Source organism: Orbicella franksi, chromosome 2, assembly GCF_964199315.1.
Source record: "Orbicella franksi chromosome 2, jaOrbFran1.1, whole genome shotgun sequence".
In the NCBI taxonomy this organism is placed as follows: Eukaryota; Metazoa; Cnidaria; class Anthozoa; order Scleractinia; family Merulinidae; genus Orbicella; species Orbicella franksi.
The window spans coordinates 5395492-5419077 of record NC_138146.1 but is presented as its reverse complement, the minus strand read 5'-3'; the positions used below and the strand labels follow the sequence as shown (position 1 = coordinate 5419077).

The 23586-nt window shown below is 38.0% G+C and overlaps 2 protein-coding genes across 2 annotated transcripts in view; one reads left to right on the top strand and one right to left on the bottom strand.

The window, feature by feature from the left end:
- Positions 1-23586, bottom strand: part of LOC145477895 (dipeptidyl peptidase 1-like) — a 214226-nt gene that overhangs the window by 133459 nt on the left and 57181 nt on the right. The window lies entirely within an intron of this gene.
- On the top strand, positions 120-23169 carry LOC145477871 (structural maintenance of chromosomes protein 3-like). The gene is made up of 36 exons (XM_081455730.1): positions 120-199; positions 1491-1566; positions 1806-1844; positions 2157-2227; positions 3219-3290; positions 3765-3923; positions 4440-4557; positions 4935-5049; positions 5931-5991; positions 6116-6196; positions 6572-6736; positions 7584-7705; positions 8443-8542; positions 8999-9043; positions 9354-9422; positions 9622-9725; positions 10018-10117; positions 10524-10660; positions 11412-11553; positions 12047-12197; positions 12716-12865; positions 13006-13075; positions 13243-13324; positions 13620-13739; positions 14362-14433; positions 14966-15040; positions 15584-15692; positions 15871-15941; positions 16256-16345; positions 17955-18041; positions 18811-18954; positions 19475-19543; positions 20147-20236; positions 20641-20727; positions 21275-21452; positions 22679-23169. The coding sequence occupies exons 1-36, from the start codon at positions 185-187 to the stop codon at positions 22855-22857; spliced, it is 3615 nt and encodes a 1204-aa protein (XP_081311856.1). The 5' UTR covers positions 120-184; the 3' UTR covers positions 22858-23169.

Genomic DNA, 23586 nt, shown 5'->3' with positions numbered 1-23586 from the left:
TTGAGCTTTTCATGCAGCATACATGGCGTGTCTTTTATCTTCGTGGCGCGATGATTGCTGGGAGTAGTAGTATATCAGCCAATCAGAAGGCAGCTGCATACATTCGCGCCAAAATGTGCTGTATTCCGCCATTGTAGATTTTCGCAAAATTTGCTTCATGAAGCCTTGAAAAAAGAGGAAAATCATGTACATTAAACAGGTAAGATATTTTTCCTCTCATTGGTCGCTTTGTGTAGCTTTCTACTGAATTCAAACGCTGCAAATATATATTATGACTCATCGAGTTCCATGCGAAGTTCAGTTCATTCGATTGTCGTGCTCAGTTATCATGGCAAAATTTACTCCGAAATGTTTTTCTTTTACATAGTAGATGTTAACTTCTTCTTTTTCCTATTTTGATTCACTTGACTTGCTGCTGGCGGACCAATGGCCTGGAATCGCTGAGTGAACATAAAAAAAAGCTCGAAAAAGTTAAAGCCTAATTTTGGTTTTCAGTTCAATTCTGTCCTATTCTGTCAATTTGCATGTATCGGCAACTGTCTTTGTGTCATTTCATGTAAGCATTGTACGTTGTAAAATTTAATTGATATTACTTAGATCATGTTAGCAGAATATTTATTTGAGTTGAGCTGTATTATTGCTTTATTTAAAAAAAAAAAAAAAAAATGGCATCACAAAATGAAAGCAATTAATTAGTGTTCTCGCTGTTAAAATTAGCCGGTTTGAGCTCAACATAGGTCAGTTAGTTAAGCGTGTGATAAAAATTATGTAATGAGTGTACATTATTAAGTGATCAGGGGACACCTTGTAAGAAAGTGTGCATTTTACAGGGCTAAAAAAAAACTTGAATTCCAACTTGTCCTTCGCACAAGTAGCTCTCAAATATTGCTTCGTGCGGGAAAGTCTTAGTTTACTTTGATTACGATTTAATTGGCCGATGACTTGCCTGGGTCCTCACTCTATCATGCAAGGGAGAATGAAAAAGGAAAATCTACTTGCCCCGGATGATGGGAAATGCCTTTTTTTCTAGCCCTGCATTCAAAGCTGCACCACTATTTACCAAATAGAAGATAATGTTCCATGTTATTCCAGATAATGCATGCTTGAGGTCTTGGAAAACTGTTTGTGGATGCATGAGCAGACTGCAAGTGTGTTGAGCAGTCTTTCTAGTCCTCTACTGAGGCTAATTTAACTGGCCCAGTGGCTGCCAAACTTCTTGTGTCACTTGCCCAATGGCAAAATCCACTTATCTAAGCAAGCAATCTAAGGTGGGTTCTTTCTTGTCCTGGTGGAAGTTCGGGAGAATGAGAATTGCTCTAGGATTACAACCCTCAAGTGGGTGTTTCTGCAGCTATAACATGATAGTTGTTTTCAGCAGTTTCAGTGTTATGTTGCTTTTCCACTGCATGTAAATACCATTTGTTACATTTGTTCCTGGTGCAAAATAATAACTCACTAGCATGTCATTGGGAATGCTATTTCCCTTGCAGGTTATCATTCAAGGCTTCAGAAGCTATCGAGATCAAACAATCATTGAACCATTCAGCCCAAAACATAATATCATCGGTAGGTACCAGTACTTGCTAGTTACTCTTTAGTTCAAAAGTGCAGCAGCTCTTGTAGGCTGCTATTGTTTTATTATTGTTGCAGCTGTTATTGTTTAAGGCTTGGGGCATTGTTTCTGTTCTGTTCTATTGTTCCCTTAAAGGGTATTGAGCCATTCGTGTGAGACTTTATGAGAGCTGCTACGTAACCCATTTTGTTTAATTTGCAATGTTTCGTGACTGTATTTTTTTTGTCATCAGTTGGCAGGAATGGGTCTGGAAAAAGTAATTTCTTTTTTGGTAAGTGTTGCATTTTCATGACATGTACTGTACCTTAGTTATAGTTCTGCTTGCAAGTTTATTAGGGCAGATTTTGACAGTAGTACTTCACTTTAAATTTATGTAAATTAATACAGAAAGCTTTCATACATGTAAGTCTTCATCACAAAATAAAATGAAATTTGGCTTTTGAAAGTGCAATTTACCCTACAGCATGTCTTGACCCAAAGTAGAAAGATAAGTTGTTAGAATTAAATTTTGCTGGAAGCTAATTATTCCATTACCTGTTGATCACTACATGAACCTGGAATTCTCTTGGTAATTTCTTTCCAGCCATTCAGTTTGTTCTCAGTGCTGATGAATTCAGTAATCTGCGACAGGAGGAGCGGCAGGCACTTCTTCATGTAAGTTGTCTATACCATGTCTCAAGCAAGACGCAGTTGTCCAAGTACTGTTGCATCTACATGTAACTTATGATTTAAGGGAGTTGGCACTGGGCAAATTGACAATCTCTGAGGATGATTTTGGCCGCCTGGTTTGAGCATCCAGAGGAAATTGTTTTTTTATTATTTTTTATAAGGAAGTTCAGTTCAAAAAGTTTTGCCTACCTGTGAAAACCAGTTGTCCTCAGGGCAGGAAAAAAAAATAAGGTCTGATTGCCTGGGGCAAGTGAATTTTGCTCTTGGGCAAATAAAATTAGAAGTTCAGTGGCCCAGTGGGCAAGTGAAATTAGCCTCAGTAGTCTTGTGAGTCTGAATAAAAATGCCAGCTTGATAAATGATAATTTCCAGGCAGCAGTTAACCTTTAGTTAACCATTACATGTAGGTTGAAACCATGGATTAGTTAGAAATCCAAGTATACTTTGTTCGTATATGTCCTCTGATTTTCATACTGGCCCGTGTCTGCAAGAAATATTTTAGTGGGGGCACATGAAATTTACTGGCCCACTGGGCATGTGGATTTCAATTTTTTTTCCTGCCCTGTCCTGCTGAAAACATTAATAAAACTCCTGCATGTAGAAGTACTGCAATAGTTTATTTTGACTCTGTTTCGTATTGACCTTTTTTATGAAACACATGCTTGTAATTTTTATTGTCAAAAGTTAAGCACCACAGTAGACCATATGGTTTTGTATCTGGTTGACATGCTGAAGAGTTTAGTCAATACAATTGTCCTATATCTTTGTCATTGACTCTTACGATGATTGTTTTAGGCTATAGTTGGCTGTCCTTACTCACGAACATTCTACATGTAGACCCTCTGGGAGCTCCCCCACCCTACCCCCACCCTCTCCCGTTGCTCTTCCTTACTTAGTCTTTGTGCTATACGGCAAGTGTTAAATATTCATATGTATGAATTGTTAAAAGAAGTAGTTCTTTACATGTTTTTTGTAGGAGGGTACTGGACCACGTGTCCTGTCAGCTTATGTGGAACTCATCTTTGACAACACAGATAACAGGATTCCAGTAAGTGCATACATGAGCTTTCTAAGAGTCCTAATACAGCCTAAGCTACTGTATAACTGTACCATAACAAGACTGACAGTGAATACAGAATGTACATGACTGTAGAATTGTTACTGAACAACATGACTGGACACACAGATGTATTGTAGTCTAGAAAGTTAATTGTGTGCATTTTTTTTTTTTTTCTTTTCAATAATCCATTATTGTTATCTGTATGTAAAACACTCTTATGGAGTTCTCAAACATCTTCAAAGCAGTTGATTTGTCTTAATGATTTTAGTAAGCCCAGAAACAAATCTACAGTAAGTGTTTTCATATTTTGAAAAAGTTATTGTAACATTCCCTCTACAGACAGCAATAAAGGATCACTTTTTTCGGTGTGTCACAATAATTAGTGACAAATATAATAATTGCGTGTATATGTGTACAGATACAAGTACTCTTCTCATTGGTGTAAATTATGTTCCCCGGTAGATTGAGAAAGATGAAGTTTCCTTGAGACGAGTGATTGGTTCCAAGAAAGACCAATATTTTCTGGATAAAAAGAATGTAACCAAAAATGATGTCATGAATCTCTTGGAGAGCGCTGGTTTTTCTCGCAGCAACCCATACTATATTGTGAAGCAAGGCAGGGTAAGTCACTAAAAAGTTGCATGAAGTATCTCTGGGTTAATTTACAAACGAACAACTTACAGTTCCTAGTAGTCCTTCTTGTATAATTACCCTGGACATTGCTATTTTAAATACAGTACATGTACAACTTATCCCTGTGACTTTACAGTATTACTGTACAAATCAAGAATCATGAGTTCTAAAGGCATCCACGGTCGAGTGTTGATCGATACCCTTGAATGATCCTCAATCGACACTAGATTGACACTCGATCAACACTTGATCGACTTCTTGGTCAAGAGTTGAGTAGGTTTTGCAGACATACCATTGATATTGATCGACACATATGAGTCGGTTGACACTCTGCCCGTTACTGACCGACTTTCCAGCTGATCAAGACATTGCTCAATTCTTGACTGAGTGTTGGCCGAGCATCAATTAAGATATCCATCAAGTGTCAATCAAGGGTGGATGGAGGGTATCAATCGACACTCTACCACAGATGCCTTTCCACATGTACACATGATCCAATTTCAGATTAATCAGCTAGCTGTAGCAAAAGATCATGAAAGACTGAAGTTGTTGCGAGAAGTTGCTGGCACAAGAGTGTATGATGAAAGGAAGGAAGAAAGCAAGAGTATTCTCAAAGACACAGGTACAAATGTACACGTACATTGTATCATAGGTTTTAGTGGATCAATCTCTTTATTATTCATGTATTTCTGACATTCTGATTAATGACTGTAACAAAAGAGAAGAGGGCACTAGCTTCTACAGCGTGCGTGGTTAAATTGACTTTTTTTTTTTACATTTATGCCTTAATCTGAATGCACTTTTCAAATGTTCCATAGTTTACATTAATTCACAGTATATGTATCTGTTAGTCTCTGCTTGCCTTAGCTGCTACTGTACTGTGTGGATATACGATTAAAGATAAGTGGTACATTTACTTTGGATGTGTAGATCTAAATGGACCTCTCTAGAATCATGGCTGGATATCAAGTAGAATTTTATTTTTTGTCTGGTTTGTAGAGGGGAAAAAAGAAAAGATAGATGAGTTACTGAAGGACATAGATGAACGCTTAGAGACACTTGATGAAGAGAAAGAAGAATTAAAGGAATACCAGAAGTGGGACAAAGAACGAAGGTACAGCAGAGGCAATCAAGCTCAAACTAAATTGAATCCATTTTATATTTGTGAAGACTGAGTGCCAACAGCATGAGACTCAGTGTAAACCGAATTCTCTTTCTCTTATATTATCATAAACACAACTAGAAGACATGTAGCAACATGGATTGGTGTATTGTTATGATGTTAAATGTTATTTTAGCATAAAATAAAGGTTAATGTTGGCAAGCAACATTTACACCTGTAGCTTAGATGAGCCCACACTCATCTCTGCGGTCCTCGACAGCACATGCCTTTCCATAAAAAAATTATTTGGTAAGCACTATTTAAGTGTAGCATGTCATGCGAGTAATCAGTTTCTCCCTTTTCTAAGTCCTGCAAGTTGTTACTTTGCTCTAAGTGTAACCCCACCCACCCACCCTCTTATCTCGTGACAGTTAGCATTTACCACTACTTCGAACCCTAGGGGAGTTTCTCTCCTTTCTGTTAGGGCTTCCTAAGCCCTCAGTTCATTCTTGTTAACTTTTGTTATTAATGCACAGCTCTAAATAACTTTTAATAAATTTTAAGGACGAGGAATTGCTGCCTGCGGCACCCCTTCAGTCCTGTGCTGGAGCCCCGTCAGGGAGGGGACATTTGTTCTCTGGCTGGGTTAATTTGGCACCATGTAATTATTCCAGCAACAATGTCCTCCTTGCAGTACAGGCATGGGGCCCCCCCTCAGCATAGCGCCATGTGCTGAGGCCCCCCATCCAGTGGGTTTTATCTGGTCGGTGGGCTGTTATCCGAGCCTTCCAGTACATTCCCTTCCCACTATTGCCCACTACATGGTCTTGTGTCTTTATTGCATGCCACAACATTAAACTGAGATCAAATTGATGTGTGACACAATTTTCCAGGTGCCTGGAGTACACCATTCATGATAAAGAGATGAGGGAAACAAGGGAAAAACTAGATGCGGTAGGGAAACAATAATGCTCTCTTTCATTATATTACATGTTTGATAGAATTGCCACTGACTATTACTGATGTCACACTCACATTTTTAATCATATAATTACACCTGTGCTAATTGTTTTGGTAGTTGGAAAATTCCAGACAACAGGAAACAGATAAAGCAAGCACACTACAGAAGGAAATCAAAGATGCCAGTAACAAAGTCCAGGTTTGTTGTATGACATGTATTTATGAAGTTGTAAAAATAATTAATGGAAGTATCAGAAGAATCGTGTAACGTACATGTAATGTAATGCAATGCAACGCAATGCAACACAATGCAACATGACACGGAGGATGGGTGAGTAATCCTGTCGATTTAGTTACCAGATGCCTTTAAATTCCACATTGATTCAAGGGCAAACTAAGCCGTTCAAAAATCTTTCTTGTGAAAAAAATAATAACTTGAATACTGTTACAGTACTTGAAATCTACTGATAACTATCTTTAATTAACTGTCACTTTTTTTATTTTGACTTGTTTCTTTTCATTTTGCACAGTACAGTAAGCCACTCAACACTTATGAAACATCATTTTCTTATAGTCTCTGTCCCAGAGCTTACGTGAAGTGATGGATCGCATGACAGCTGCAAGCTCTGAAAGACAACAACTTGATGAAGAGTGCCAGGACCACATAAAACAACGAACAAAACTGGAACTCGATATCAAGGACCTGGAGAGGAATGTCCGAGAGGACAGTACACTCAAGGTTATCTATCCTCAACTGAATAATTGAACTTGTAACACTTGCTTACATTACTTCCATTGACAGCAACATCCTACAGAGAACTTTTTATTATACATGTAATTGTGTACTCATTAAGCATCCGTGGGTGTTTAGCATGGGGTTTGTTTAAAACATGAAATGGCTAAATGATGAAATGGCAGTACGGTTAGCCTAAGATAAAACATTGTAGCTCTCCAGTTAGTCTAAACAGTGCTCAGGTTAGCCTAAATCACTGACTCGACAAGTGGTCACCTCGAGCTCTCAATAATTAAGGCCATATTCGTATCCTCAGTATTAGACTGGAACTAGCTTGCAACTGAAGCTAATGCGTGGAGTCTTTTCAAATGCAAATGACATTTATCTCTTTTTAATGATATTCCCCGCATGAGCCTCCATTTCAAGCTAGTTCCAGTCCAACACCGAGAATACGAATATGGTCTATTGTAATGGATAACCCTCGCAGACACCCGTATCCCACAGTGATTCTTACCAGTAGGTCCATTTTGTCATTTTGTGTTTTAAACACATCCCTTAACACGTGGTGTTTCCTATCATTAAACTGGCATTAAATGAGAAAGAGGTCCTCCAAGAGCTGACTAGAGTTGATACTAGTTTTTGACTGTTATGGCATCTCTTATTGTTGATCATAATAATTATGATCAACAATTAGAGATGTTAATTGTTATCTTTTATACTGACATTCTTACTTGCATATTCTCTAATTCTCAAACGGCAGTTTCCTGTTTGGTGATGAAATTCCAGGGCTGTATGTTGATCTGCAGTAAAGGAATAACTTACAGTCCTGAACAGTCTGTCTTTCCTTATGCAGGTACAACACAGAGAACAGCTGATGCGGTTGGAAGAAACCATTCAATCCAAAGAGGAAGAACTGGGTGAACTGTTACCCACTTACAATCATCTTAAAACTGAAGAAACTGAGTGCTCAGCAAGGTAAGACCACACCCAAATCCAATTCACCCCAAGCTAAAGAAGGTCCGATAAAAAAGCCAGTATGAAAGCCTGTGGTGGGTGCCTGCTGTTGCTCATTGTCGCTCTTTGTCGCTCTTTGCTCGGTTGCCAGAATTTGTCAACCATGGTGGTCAAGTTTTTTCTAGGAGCTTGCTACTGAATGTGGTCTCCCCCAGATTGTCCAGCTTCCAACTTCCACTTTGGTTTCGAGTTGACCCATTTTATTTGAATCTGACTCTAACAAAACTGACAACACCACTTTCTGTGACAGATTTCCAACCTACATGTAACAAACTTGCAGAAAACATCTCCTCGCAGTGACTTAAGTTCAAAGTCATATGATCTAGTGTATGCAACAACACTTGAAATAATATCAATTTTAGCAAAATGTCCATCACATTACACTTAATTGAGCAAACTGTGTTTTTGGTTAATGTCTTACCAAAACTGCCCCAGTATAAGACTTGCCTGTCCCTCTCAAACAATGGGCCTACACCAGCATGTTCAATGAATATCAAAATGCTGCTGTATTATTTCTTTTCAGTGTTTCAAATTCCATGAAGCAAATTTTTCAAATGTTACAATTTATAGCATTGCATACCAGTGCACCAGAACCTTTGGCATGACCCTAACTATATTAGCGATTTTGGTTTTCTATAATTACTATATGTTGCCCAGTTTCCGTTAGATTATAAAGAAATTAATGTGCAAATTTTCAGGATGAAAGTGTGTGAGAGGAGACGTACAGAGCTGTATGCTAAACAGGGCCGTAAAAATCAGTTCACAACAGCAGAAGCCAGAGACAGGTGGATCACAGAGGTAAATTGAATTGGTGATAAACACAAAGTTACAATAAGTTGCCTGTAAGATTTTACTTTTATTATAGTAATAGTAACAAATATAACAGTTTTCAGTTGAATGTTTAAAACCAAAACCAAAGTAATCACTCTGGCCAATCACAAAGGGCACAGACAATACAGTGAACCAATCAAAACTCGAAGTAATTAGATGTACATGTACACTGTAGCTGACTTGAATTGAGGGAAAATGTGTGCGAATGAGTCACAGTTTGTATTTTTCTGCCTTGAATTCTCCATTATTATTTTTTTATCTTTATTTGATCTTCTCAAAATAGTAATAGTTTATGTGATAATAAAAGTATAATAAAATTTATGGCTCTATAAAATGATATACATGTTCTTGTAACTGTTCATAAGAAAAAGATTGTACAGTATGTGCATATGTACATTGTTACATTGTACCTGTTGTTTACAGGAGAAAAGCTCCCTCTCAGAATCAATAGCAAACAAAGAGTCACAAGTAAGTACAAACCATGTTTTGATAACTTTTAGAGAAAGAACAATTCTCACATCCTGTAAAGCATCTATAATGTCATTAGTTGGCAATACACTTGAAAAGTACATGTACGGAGGTGTCAGTTTTCTTTGTAATTCTGTTGATCTATACACTACCAAAAAACACATCTGTTTCATTTTGCCTTTGTGGTACATGAACATGCTTCCTCTCTCTTTATTTTCTTTTCAAATTTAATGTGCGACATTATTTATTACATAATAAATAAAACAAAATAACCTGTTTTGATAAAAGGGATGTTCATTTTGTCTTGTAGATTCTGGGTATCAGAGCTGAGGTTGACAAACTAAGGACTGCCGTACAGGAGCTGACTGTTGAAATACAGGTGCCATCTAGACTGTCATAACATTTGCCATTGATCAGCTAATTCTGTTTTATATAATTGCACTGTATGGTGTTTTCCATTAATTTTGTCTACTCTTCATGTAGAATCAAGAAGGGCAATAATTTGCATACTTGTTAATTGACACCAAGTACTTGTTGGTACCTTTAATTTATTTTGGCCTCTCTGTTATGTTATTCAGGAAAGAACAGACAATGTGGACAAGAGAAGGCAAGATATTGAAAAGGCAAACAAGAAACATGCAGAATTGAAAAAGCGGAGAGATAATACTACCAACAGAAGAAAGTAAGCTGTTACAATGTAATTCTGAAATTCCTAAAAGCAATTGGGCACTGATTTTACATTGTTACATTGGCATAAGCATGCACTCAATACAGGTATGTATGTCAGTAAGTAAGGAGAATGTGAATTTTGAGGGTAGGACTGAATGGGTCACATACTGTGTTAAAAAGTAATGTTAAATGTTCACCTGCATGTTGCATTATGCTTCAATCATACTCTCAGCTTGATTGTGAACCTCAAGATCCTATTGATGTTCGTGTTCATGTAAGACGTAAAAATGTTTATTCCACCCCAGAGAGTTATGGCGAGAAGAGGCAGCAATAGAACAGAGCATGCAGAACACTAGAGAAGAGCTGAGTAAAACAGAGAGGAACCTAAGGAGCACTGTTAGCAAGGTACTACATGTAATATTACTTATAGTCAAAGTTTAGTTGGTTTTTAATAGAGTAATAATAAAAGCATTTTGATTAAAAAAGAATGAAAATATAAATAAAAGTATAGAAAACTGTTTTTCTTTCTTAACAGTATCCTATGCGTTTAAAAGAGTGAATAAAATTAATGATGCAAAAGAAGTTGTCCTTGCTTGCACGTAACTGATGGATGGGCGAAACAAGTTTTATAATGTAGCCACAAGTTAATGTTGTGCAAGGAGTTGCATAAAAGTATACTGCAGATGATGTACTCCATGTTTGAACAACACCAATAGCAGAGATATTGATTGATGCTTCTTCCAACTCTCTTGTACATGCAGGTTGATTTGTATTTTAATAGTGACACTGAGATTGTTGTTGATTTTAACAGCATGTCAGTAATGGTATTGACACAGTTAAAAAGATTGTTCAAGAGAGAGGCATTGATGGTGTTCATGGACCACTTATGGAGAACTTTCAGTGTGATAAACAGTTTTTTACTGCAGTTGAGGTCACAGCGGGAAACAAGTAAGGCATCTGCTGTTATAAATTGTTGTCTACACATATGGTGTATCGTTATGATGTGCATGAAACAGCCCTGACCTTTGATCAACAATATGACCACTTCTTTCCTTTTATTTTCTTGAAATAAAAATACAGAACAATCCAGACCACCCTCGTCTTTTGCTCTTGTTTATTGGAGGATTGATATGCCCACCTGCCTTTCAGACAAATCAGTCAGAAGGGCTGTAGCCAGAAAAAAATTATGACCGAGGCAACGTCCATCGTTAAATTCTCTTCCTAGGTATTTAGCAGTGTTTTACTTCTCCCCTTCAAACCAAAAACCAACAAAAACAGAGAAACAAATGAGTGAGGCAAGTGCCTTGATTTGATTCATACTGGCTAATTGGCCCTGATCAGGGTTTCAATAAGGGCAGAGCTCCAGGCAAATTGACTGGCTGTGAGAATAATTTTGCCCACACCTGGTTTGGCCTTCTAGAGGAAAGGTCCAGTTCAAAAAGATTTACCTGCCTGCAAGAACCAGTCGCCTTCCTGCTGAAAACATAAATGAAACCCTAATCAGTTAATAATGTATAATGTAAGAACAAAATTACATAGTTACACTTACTATACATGAAGTTGTGCATAATAATAATAATCAGAATTCTGTAGATCAAATAATGATAATGGTGTCCTTGAAAACTGCCTCGAACATCTCCTGAGAGACTTCTATACCACAGCAATTTTCTAACTCACTTTGTTTTACATGTATTTTCAGGCTTTTTCACATTGTAGTGAATTCTGATAAAACTGCGACACAAATCTTGTCCATCATGAATAAACATAAACTACCAGGGGAAGCATCATTTATGCCACTAAACACACTACTGAGCAGGGGACAAGAGCACCCCACCTCTCCAGTTAGTAATACTTTTGTGTCGTAACTTCAGACTGTACTAATAAGAACATTCAACTCTGTACACAAATTCAGTGCATGTTTAGTGTAGTTAAATTTTTGTACAGCTGCTGTAGTTTTAATCAGAAGACACATCTACATTGTAGTGTCTTGCCAGGTTGTTGCTTTTCTGAACAAATTTTGCAGGCAATTCATGCACGCAGATCAACATGTGCATGTTCATCAAACTATTAGTTCGTTGTTGACCAACATGGACACCGTGAGAATCTTTATTGTAGGTCAAATCTCAGATACACCTGTCGTAGAAGATATGTTGAATGTGTACCAAGAGCATAAGGTTACTTTAGGCAACAAGTTCACATTTACTTTCTATGACTGCCAGATGTCAGAAGAACATGCTAGATCATCTATGTGTTGTACCAATAATTTTTGAGAATGACGAGAAGGTTTTATCTATGTGTTCAATTATTTTATTTCTGATGTTTGGTATTTTCTAGGATGCCCTTCCAATGATAAACAAATTGAGGTTTGACGAGGCATTTAGACCTGCCATGCAGTATGTATTTGGTAAAACTCTCATTTGCCGCAACCTTGATGTCGCCTCGCAGTTTTCCAAAAGTGAAAATCTTGATTGCATTACGTTAGAAGGTATTCTCAGACATCAAGCATATTTGTTATGATCAATAAGTAGTGAAAAAGTTCCTACATTTTCTTTATTTGTTTATTGAAGTTAGTAATTTCTTTTAACTAATTAGTGCAACTGGAAATATAATACATAAATTTACTGATAAAAGAATAAAACATGGTACAAACGAAACTCTTTTTGCAATGACAAACGAATGCAAATAACAAAGAGCGTTCTCCTCTCTCACTGAATGTCGCTGGAATCGCTTTGAAACAACCCCAAAGTAACACACAGAATAAGAGTCGAAGTTATTCGTTTTAATTCAATTGCTTTTTTCATAGTTCGAAATGTTACATACAATCGTTACATTCCCATACAAACTCTTATATTTACGACGTTACGCAATGTCATATAATAAAGGTCACGGCTCCCAAGGAACTTGAGATACAGCTGTGCCTGTGGAGGAAATTTTTATTTTTTGTAGCAGATCAATATCAGTTTCGAGATTCAAATGTACCAAACAGAGAATCGTTTGTTACAGGGGACCAAGTTAGTCGCAGAGGTGCGCTCACCGGTGGTTACTATGGAAACAGAAGGTCTCGCCTGGAGCTACAGGATAGCATTTGGAAATTACAGGAAAAAGTGGAAGGAGAAGAAACAGAGAGAGATAAACTTAAGGGAGAATTAGAGAGTATCCATTTATATTGAATCACACACTTTGCATTACGATTAAATTTTACTCGTCCGTGAGACAAGTACTGTGATGTTTTCGTGTTTTAGTGATTGATTTATTATAAGAGACGTATTTAAATAGCCTTAACAGATTTCTAGAACTTGATTCTGAAGTAACAGTTGTGTTGGGAGAATTACAGAAGGTGGAAACACAACAAGTACAGCTAAGGTGAGTCTCGCTAGAACCTCTTAAAAAAAAATGCATATGGAGACGGTTTTTAACAGCGCTGACCATATTTATTTGATAATCGCAGGACGTATTTACATTTTCTGGTGTTATACATGTAGTGTTGATGTAAATAAATTAGGTAGCTAACACAACAAATGACATTACAGGGAAACATACGAGAAACAGAAAATTGATGTGAAGGCCAAAACGCAGGAAAAGAAAACAGCTGAACGAACGTTGGAGTCAAAAGTAAGTAACATCCTTATTCTTTCTTTTCTTTTATGTGCATGTACATCCTATATTTTTTAGTGAATAATTTTAGCAGAGCTCGTGCGCCGCGAAGCTTTACCAGCGGAACACCATGGATAAGAAAATCTAACCATGCGAATAATTTTGGCTATGACGTACTTACGGTGGTTGATGTAATCAACCGTCTGCCCACTACATGTAAACCACTGTGAAATGACTGGAATGTGGAATGCAAGAAGAACTTGAGAAGTGATATATTAAGGCTCTCTTTAACTTGTTTGTTATACATCTGTAGGAACAAGGACTGTCACATTTTGAGGTGGATTTAAAGTCCATGCGTAGCACCATGAAAGCTTTAGAGGAGGAACTCGGTACTGCTTTGGTTTCTCAACTTAATGCAGAAGATCAACAAGAGGTATGGCCTGCGTTAATGTCCTTAACTTAATCAAACTGTAACAACAGTTCAAATTTTAAACTGTAATCTGTTTGCAAAACTCAAAAGGTTGCATGAATGACTGTTTCTGTTGTTCTTGTTGTAATATAGGGCTAGACATTTGTCAGTTATTTTATGTACAGTACATTCATAAAGTTAATTTGTTACTCAAGACAGTAACCACCCACATATATTGAGAACATCAGGCTGAAAGTTGGCCAATGAATTTATGAGAACCAATTCAGCCTAATAAATGGATGCCAGAATAAGAAAGCACTCATATTATAGTACTATGGTATTATAACATTATTAGTATTAAGTAATAGTATTTATTTCTTTATTTCTTTATTTGAAATTTATTTTTAGCGTATTTCTTAGTAATTAAACATTGTATGTTTATTACGCCTCTAGCAGTCTTTAAACTATAGTATTTCTGAAACAAATTAAAGGACATTTTGAGAACATCTTCAGGCTGATTTCTCACTAAGTACCTGGTAAATAAGAACTAGATCAGCCTGAACCCTGAAATCATAGGTTCTTATATGTGGGTGTTTAGTTTAGTGCTTGTACAGCCTTACCTCTGTTTCTTTCTCGCATTTTTTAGGTGGATGATTTAAACAGTGAAATTGTCACACTTCAAGAAAGATTGAAAGCTTCTCTGTCAAAGAGAACGAAGGTGAATGTTTTGTATAAGAATAATGGTAATAAAATAGATAAAATTAGTGTAGATTACGAACTTTGAAAAATGTGCGCTTGCGGAGTGAGTGTTGTTTAAGATTACCTACAGCTGTAGTAAGATATAGAAATATGGGTTATTGACCAAGTGTGAGGTCAAGATGGCTGGACATTGGTCAAGTTTCTTTTTTTGCGAGTTTATGGACCGAGACGGAGTCGAGGTCCATAAACTCGCAAAAAAAAGAACGAGGCCAATATCCAGCCATCTTGAATGAACAAGCTTGGTCAATAAAGGATCTATTATATGGCTTTCGGGGAAATTTTTCTTGCGGGACACGGCGGGTAGTCCCGAGCTGGCAAGGTAGCTCCATCTTACCCGCTCTGGTAGCCAATCACAGCGCAGGATTTGATTCATCTTGCCCGCTCACGGAGCTAGCCGTAAAATAATTATAGTTATCGTTGCAACTAGTGGATTATTGTTTTTGATGATCTCGTTTGTTGACCTCAGACACGTGATGTTATCTTCATTTTAGCTGGAAGCCAAGAAGAACACCTTGGAAAATGTCCTAAACAACAATTTAAAAAGGAAACGAGATGAGCTGAAACAGGTTTGTCGAGGGGTTTTTCAGGCCCTGTCCACACTACGTAGGATTTAACAAACGCAACAATCACCGGTCATCTTGGATTTGTGTTTGAGGAAAACTCGGTCAGGGAAATCACATGCTTATCGTGACGTCATGGCTGTCGAAAGCTCTATTTTCAAAATGTTTTCCGTTCACACGTAAACGCAAAGCCGGCGTTTTCAAATTCCTCCGGTTTGAAGAGCGTTTTCGAAAAGCTCCGTTTTCGGTTCGGATTAGTGTGGACGGTAGGCGTAACCGTAGAAATAAAGCTGCGTTTTCAAATTTCTCCTGCGTAATGTGGACGCTGCGTATGACATTGTAGATGTACATGTAAGACTGGCATTTTGTAATACTTAATACTGTAATTGTATTTATAAAGTTGACCTGTCACTTGGGGTAAGACTTGATTAAGTCCGCGGCTTAAGACATTGGGTTTCTTCAACAAACTATAAACGTGAACCTGGTGTATCTGGCTGAAATCGTGCCGCTGAATGATATGGGAGTATAACAGAGCTATGTTTCCAACAGGCTTTAGAAGAAATCTCACTTGAGGACCGCAATCTACAACTGGAGACACTTAAGGGTGACTTACACACAGTTATAGAGGCTATATCTCAAAGTTCAGCTAAACAAAAAGGTAAGGAGCTCCAAGTAAAGTAATTGTCAGTGAAACATCTACACATCTACCAGTGATGCTGCAACTGGAAAAAAATCAGACCAACTTGTTGTGCATCTACTCGGTGTCAAATAGTTATTTATATTGTTGCATGGTTTACAGAGCTTGTCTCACTGTACTTATATCATGTCCTCTGTAGAACTTGAAGGAGAAGTTAAAACTTTGACCAAGAACAAGTCGGAGCTACAGACATCGTTGGATGAGTGGAAGGTTATACAGATTAGCAGTCTTTTTGCGTTATTTTAAAAATGTGTCTTCTGGATTTAGTTTCTGTTTGCCTGCTTTCAGTAGTTTAGCAGCCTTTTCGATCAAGATAGTTTGAACTGATGGAAAGTGCTCAGCTACCGTTATAATACTTACAAAGTTATGGACGTAAATTGAGTTATAACCCAACGTTCTTGAAATGTTTTTGTGATGAAAAGGCAGCCTGAAAGTGAGCAAGTCACGAGAGTCAAAATGAGCGAGAAACCAGCTCACAACAGATACAAGTCAACTTAACAATTTATTGAACCTTAACTTGTTAGAACATGGAGAAGCTAAAAAGAGATGCCATTGACGACGATGCCAAACACATGGAGAAAATAGCTCACAAAAGGAGTCTACTTATGAAAAAAGTAAGAATCATGAATGTATGACTGCATCAAATTGTTTGTCTTATCTTTAAAGATCTCGTCACTTGTATCTTCGTAATAAAAGCCATATCGTTAATTACGTATAATTTGTTTAAAGGAGCCCATTTTCAGCATTTTGAGTTAAATTAACTAAGTACAAAAATACCTTTAAAGGAAACCTGAAAATAGTAGCTTACTAAGATAAAAAAACACCAAAGAACTCAAAATGTACCAAAAACGAACAAGGATGGTTGAGGATGGAGAAGATTAACACGGATTACAAGCGACGAACTTAAAAAATTTAGCTCCTTTAAGAGAAAAACAAAGCATATGGAGGCAGAATGTTGCACTTCTTGTTGTTTGCTTAGATTACTTTAACGATTTTTGCTTGTCGTTGAGAAAGGAACACAAAGCTGTTAAATTTATTGTGTTTGGTCGGCCTAACAAGACTGATAAAACACAGAAAGAAACGAACAATAAAAAAAAGCAACAACAGCAACGACAACCAAAAATGGAATTTCAACTGTTAGCCCATTTGGATTATGTTGTTGGTCCTTCGTAGTTGAAGATGACCAAAGACATCTAGTTTGTTAATAAATTTCTACGGTTAAGGTCATTCCTCACATTTGCATTGCGCATCCTTACTGCGCATAATTTATGGCGTCATTAGCGCGGGCTCGTGCACGCGCACATTGAAAACATGACGGAATTGCCTTGATATAGAGCTCTGTCAGTTGAAAAATGGCTCTAGCTCACCAACGAGCACGGGCACCCCAATTTTTTTTCCACTCATTTTAATCAACTAATCATAAGCTTTGCGTGAGAAAAGACTGATCTAATTTCTATTGCTGAAAATTGAATAAATGAGAAAAATCGCAGATACACGGTGATCTTTTCTATTTGGCAGTCGGTAACCACGTCAAGAAATTTAGTTCAAATTTTTAACCAAGGATTTAGCTTTCTGTCTGAATCAAACTTAAAACGTTTATTTGTGTCCGACACAATGTATTGACTGTAGTTTAATGCGTGTTCTTATGAGTCCGGGCTCACAAAGATGTTACAATTACTGGGAATGCGTTCTTATAATAAGCATTAAATAATGCCAAAATGGGGTATTTTCAATGCCTCACTGCTCCTTAATGAGCATGGGCAGCCCCCTTTTTTATTTCAAAATTGAAGTTATCACATGATAAATGTTCAGTGGACAAAGTTTGAACAAAAATCTATTGTCACTTTTATTTCAGAGGAATTACCTTAAAGCACCCAAACACAACAGCCTCTTCTCAGGCTCGGGTGCTGAATCAGTCCTGTCATTAACAGGACAGACGCATGATAAACTGACGTCAATTTGTTTTTTACGATAACAAATTGTCAAATTGTCCGCTCTCGCTCGTTGACGCATCGCATAAATTATAAATCCATGTGTCTGTCCGCGTATTGACAATGAAAATTAGCCAATGAGCGCGCGGGAACTTCTGCAGTTAACGTAAAAACCTCTTTCAATTTTGAGATGGGAAAGTTATCAGACAGAGAAGAGCGAATTGTCAGCTCATGTGAACGTTAAAATGTTGTTTGTTGAATGCAATGGATTTCTTTTTTTCTATTTGAACAGAAAGAAGAATGTACCAAGAAGATCCGTGAGTTAGGTTCCCTCCCTGCTGATGCATTTGAGAAGCATCAAAAAACTCCTGTCAAGACGGTAAGCTGTAAATGATTACCAACCAAGCCTTTTGGGAGAACTTAGAGCGGTTTACATTTGAGTATCAAAAAGTAATTGGTTTTGCATTACTACGCTACATCATTGGGTTAAAAAAAAAAGCTCGCGCCAATTTTTCATCCAATCAGAAGTAAAACTAAAACGTAATCATAACTCGCTCGCACACGTTTTCCCGCGTATCGCGTCAGCTCCATGTATTTACTTCAAGTTTTGATTGGTTCATTGTATTGTCTTTGTCTTTTGTGATTGGCCAGAGTGATTACTTTGGTTTGGTTTTACGACAATTGAAAGCCACTCTATAGAAACTGTTCTGTTGGTAGCGATATTCTATGACCCTAAAAATACTTGCGTGTCCATTTTTAGTCTGTGTAAAAGTTCAACCCTATAGGAAATCTCGGACGGGCTAAACAATATGTCTCAGATCAGGCGTTTAGAAAGACAGGCTGATTTAATCTTATCTCAAAACGTAGTGAACTTCAAACAACTAGATAACGTGTATTTTTTGTGAAGGGTATTAGTTTCCAAACAAAAAATTCACCCCACAAATAAAGAAGAATGCACACTGGACTTTTTGTCGAAAGGGCATTCTTTAAACTACGTTTGACACTACTTGAGATATTGTCTAAGTAATTTCGTTTGTCATTGTTACGAGCTCGGACATATAAACATCCCAATACATGGTCTGCCCAGTTGAGCAGTTAATAAAAAGTCGTTTTTGCTCTCTTTTCATTTTACTTGTACTTATTGTTAGCTGTGGAAGAAGTTGCACCATTGTAATGAAGAGCTCAAGAAATACAGTCATGTGAATAAGAAGGCGCTGGACCAGTTTGTAAACTTCTCTGAACAGAAAGAAAAACTAATGAAAAGGAAAGAGGAACTCGACAAAGGATACCAGGTAAAAGAATTATTTTCCAATTTGATTATTTTTCCGTGTCAATCTTCAGATCATCTCAATCACTCGTGCATTTTGACTTTCTCCTCTTTAGTTTGTTATTACCTGTTTGGCGTTTTCTTACCTTAGTTGAGTATCATTTTGAGACTTCGTCCCATAATTATGAAGTGTATTTTGTTCATCAATTAAAATTACAGGAGCTATATCACAGATGAAAGGTTTTGTTAGCTTGTTTAATACAATCCATCCTGGGCAATCTTTGTCTTTGTAAGCCGTCCTTCCCCCCCCCCCCCCCCCCTCCGTTTCTTTTTACTTTGGTGTTTTTCTACCTTGGTGGATTTTTGTTTTGAGGCCGTATCCGACCGTTTTAAGAGAGTAGAAGTAAATTGTAATGGCTCAATCCTTGGTAAGGTAACTCCTTCAATTGATATATCGTAGCGTAGCTATTTTGCGCTGAGCGTTTTGAATGTATTCTTCACACGATTGTTTTCTCCAGGCTCTTTAATGTTTTTTCTTTGATTAGTCAATCGTGGACTTGATGGATGTCCTTGAGCTCCGAAAGCATGAGGCGATTCTGTTCACATTCAAACAGGTACTTAGAAAATGAGTGCACAATTCAAACATCAAGCTATGGATCAACTTTCGACTTTAGTTCAACTGTTCTGAGCTCACCAGTTGACTCAACTTCGAATTAGCTTGCAGTTGTACCTCACTACCTGAAGCGGTATTCGTATCACAGAAAATCAAAACAAACGATGTATTTCTTGTTGGGTTCGGGCCCAACTTTGGATCGGGGATGATTCCAACGTCGCTCTATACTTTCATCAGTTGAGTTCAACACGACGGAAATGCGACAGTCGACAGTCGATAGCCCGACGACAATACGACAACACGGAGTAACTACGATAGTAGCAAGATGAACTCCGATGATCTTCCTCGCCCCCAAGGTAGCCCGCACTTCTGTTTAAGGACTGCTTTGTTTTACGCTAGCGAAATCCTACTCTTTGGTTGTTGTACTAAAATTGCGTCTTATTGTGAGAGAATATTTGGGTGAAAGTTACTGTTTGACAACCAACCCCATGCATTTAGTCATATTCTCTTGTATACTTTCCAAGTGTAAACCCACAAGTGTTGTTTTTGATTCAGTTTGAACATAGTTTCTTGCTGATGTTGTATGTGTTTATTCTATCAACAGATGTCTCACAACTTCAGTGAGGTTTTCAAACAGCTCGTTCCTCATGGGAAAGCCACTTTGGTAATGAAAACAGATCCAGTGGAACAAGCGGTAAGAGGCACTTAGCCACTTGTTAAACCTCCTCATAGATTATAAAGTCGATGGTAAATTTTTATGAAAAGTAGCGAGTAATCAAAACCCTGGTATATACTATTGACGAGATCCAAGCGCAAATACTGAGAGACACTAACGCGAGCACAAGTAACTTTTGCTGTTGTTGTTATTGTCGTCGTCGTGGTCGTTGTTTGATCCCTGTGTTTGCTCAGGGATCTTAAGCTTATGCTTGTGTTACTGGGAAAAATCAGGATTCTCTGAAGTTAGATGAAGATGCAATCATCTCCTGCAGATCGGTTATTCGTAGTTTCTGCAGTGTATCAGACCTCCCTTTTTTCCACCGCAAACAATCACTGATAATGACCCTTTGCGCTTTATCTTGTGTAATAATGGGAAATTAGGAAGAGGAAGAAGACAGCGAGGCATCTCAGTCGCAGTCCCAGCGGTCTGTACCTCTTGTGGATCAGTTCACTGGAATAAGTATCAAGGTAAATAAATATCATCATTATTATAAACACAATTGCTCCGATGGCTCGTCTTATACACTGCTATCTTGCTGAGTATCATGTGAGTTTTCCTCTTTGTTCACAGACAAATAATTGTGGTTTCTTTAAGACCTCAAACCATACCCAGTCTGGTTAAGATGTAAAATTATTAAGCTAGGTTTACAATTCTAGTATGAAAGGAAAGTCATATACCACTATTAAGGTCGCTTTATTTCTCTGGTGTAAACGGGCCGTCATACTTTGTATGCCACTGATGAGCTTACTTGAGAACTCAGACAGCACATTTAAGCTAGATTGAATACTTCAGTGTGGATGGGCAGTTACGGAACAACCTTTAAATTAGCTAGACACTCTAGTGTGAACTGATTACGATATTCTACTGTTTAACTAGTTTTAAAACTCTATCGTTTTTTGGACAATCATACCACTCTGGTATGAACAGTCATAGACAATAGTTAAGCTAGCTTAAAAACTCTAGTGCAAAACGACCACCATGGATCTGTTTGTGTCTTTTGTGTCTCTACTGTAGGTTTCTTTTACTGGGAAGTCCGCTGAGACTCGTGAGATGAACCAGTTATCAGGAGGACAGAAGTCTTTAGTAGCTCTGGCTTTGATATTCGCCATTCAGAAGTGTGACCCGGCGCCTTTCTATTTGTTTGATGAGATTGATCAAGCGTTGGATCCTCAGTTCAGGAAAGCTGTCGCAGGTATATTTAATACTCCAGCGTAGAATCTCAGATTGTTACTGGCTGATATTAAGGAATTGTACTGTTGGAAACAGTATTGTGGAGTGTAGTGCTTCGAGTTCGATTCGGCTGCGTAGCAATAGAGAAGGGCGGTATTTTTGTGTTCGATTTTGAATGTGGGATTTTAGTGTGGTAATGTTTTGTGTGAGATTGTGACTGTGGGGTAGGCAAAGATACGTTCATGTAGGCCAAATTGCGACTGTGGGACCGGGGTGGGGAAGGGTTGTGTGTTACGCGAAGCTGTGCTGTGCTTGGGGTGGGGGAGCGGAAGCTGGAGAGGGGTGGAGTAAATATAGTTAAATGAAATTTAACATAGTTAACGACTAGGAGCTAGTCTGGTCAGTAGCGTTTTTATAGGCGGTTGTCAGTGTCTTGGCTGTCTGTGAGCGTTTGGTTAGCGTTTGGTGCGTTTTGTAGCGTTTGATATAGTTCAATTAAATTTTACATAGTTTATGACCAGGAACCAGTCTGGTCAGTAGCGTTTTTGTAGGCGTTTGTTAGTGCCTTGGCCATCTGCTAGCGTTTGTTTAACGTTTGGTGCGTTTCTGTAGCATTTGCAACAGTCATATGGTCGTGAGAGCCCTGGGGCTGACATTGTCCAGCGGTATATTTGGTTAGTACATGTGTTGTCATCCCATGTGCTCGCAGTGTGTTCATCGCTCTGTTAGTGTGGCGTTGTGGATTGAATTATAGTTTAGCGGTTCTCGGCGTTCCCTCCCTATCCCCCCCTTTCTTTTCAGCATTTTATTTGATTTTATTTATTTATTTATTTATTTATTTATTTATTTATTTATTTATTTTTTTTTTTTTTTTTTTTTTTTTCCACCAATGCCGTCTGGCTTGAGTGTGACGGGTGCCTGTAGGGGGCTTGGCGCGGGGGTCTCGTGGCTTGGTTGCGGGTTGGGCAGGCCAGTCGGGTGTTCTAGCGCCCTGGGGATGTGACTACGGTTGCAGCCCCCGGGCTTCGTAGGCACCTTCCCTCCACTAGCGACTTGGGCGTTAAGGAAGGGTAGTATTTTATTTAAGGGGTGCTGGTAGATCACAAAAAGCGCGGCTGAAGAAATCTGCAAGAGGTTGGAATGTGTTTGATTTTATTATCTTTAAACGTTTATCATTTCCGAGTTGAAAATTTGCGAAACGTCCACCAACTAGAGTTACACTGACGGCGTTTTCCTTCTTTTGTCTAGAAATGCTTCGTAAGTTGGCTGAAAAAGCTCAGTTTATCACCACAACCTTCAGACCCGAGCTATTAGAGTCCGCCGATAAGTTTTACGGCGTAAAATTCCGAAACAAAGTCAGTCATATCGATGCAATAACCGCTGAACAGGCTAAAGACTTCATCGAAGACGACGCTCAGGAGAAATAGGCACAGTTCAGTGACGCTTACTTCAAAGAAGAACTTGGCGTGAAGACGCATTTGATTCGTTACTTTGGCGTTTGCCATGGTCATACATTTCGACGTCATACATGTACACACGAAAAGTACTTTCATCCTCTGGATTATATATAGGATTTGTGAACAGTCTATATATGATTGCCCGAGAGTTTAGTGTCCCTTAGCGGTGTTGTTGAGAACAAACAGCACCATTTAGATTTTATCAGAGTTATACGTTATAGTGCAATGTTATCATTCACCTTTGTCAATAAAAGTGACATTGTATTCTGCTCTGTGTTTTAAGGTCAGTGACGTAAGACAAAACGAGAAGCTTAAGGGACTTGACGCGAAGCAAAGTTTTTGACGTACTTAGCGGTGTTTTATTACATGTACTTAGGGAGTTGAAGGAAACCACGACGGCAAAAGGAACGTCGCTAAACAATAGGTTTAGTGAGCAGAACAATGGCTGTGCACATGCGTTATAATTCTTGATACATTTGTTTATCTTCCTCTGCAAAACAACAACGTGAAAATTACATTGTCTGGAGAACGTGAACCACGGTTGCTAATTTTTTAACTTTCTATTTCAAATTAATCGCTGTGTTCCAGATTCAGTTTCGTGATAATTTTGACAGCGATTAACAAAGTAAATAGGCTCAGAGGATCGCGAGATTCGTAGGTAAAATATAAGTTCATTTTTTAATCGACATTGTCCTCGTG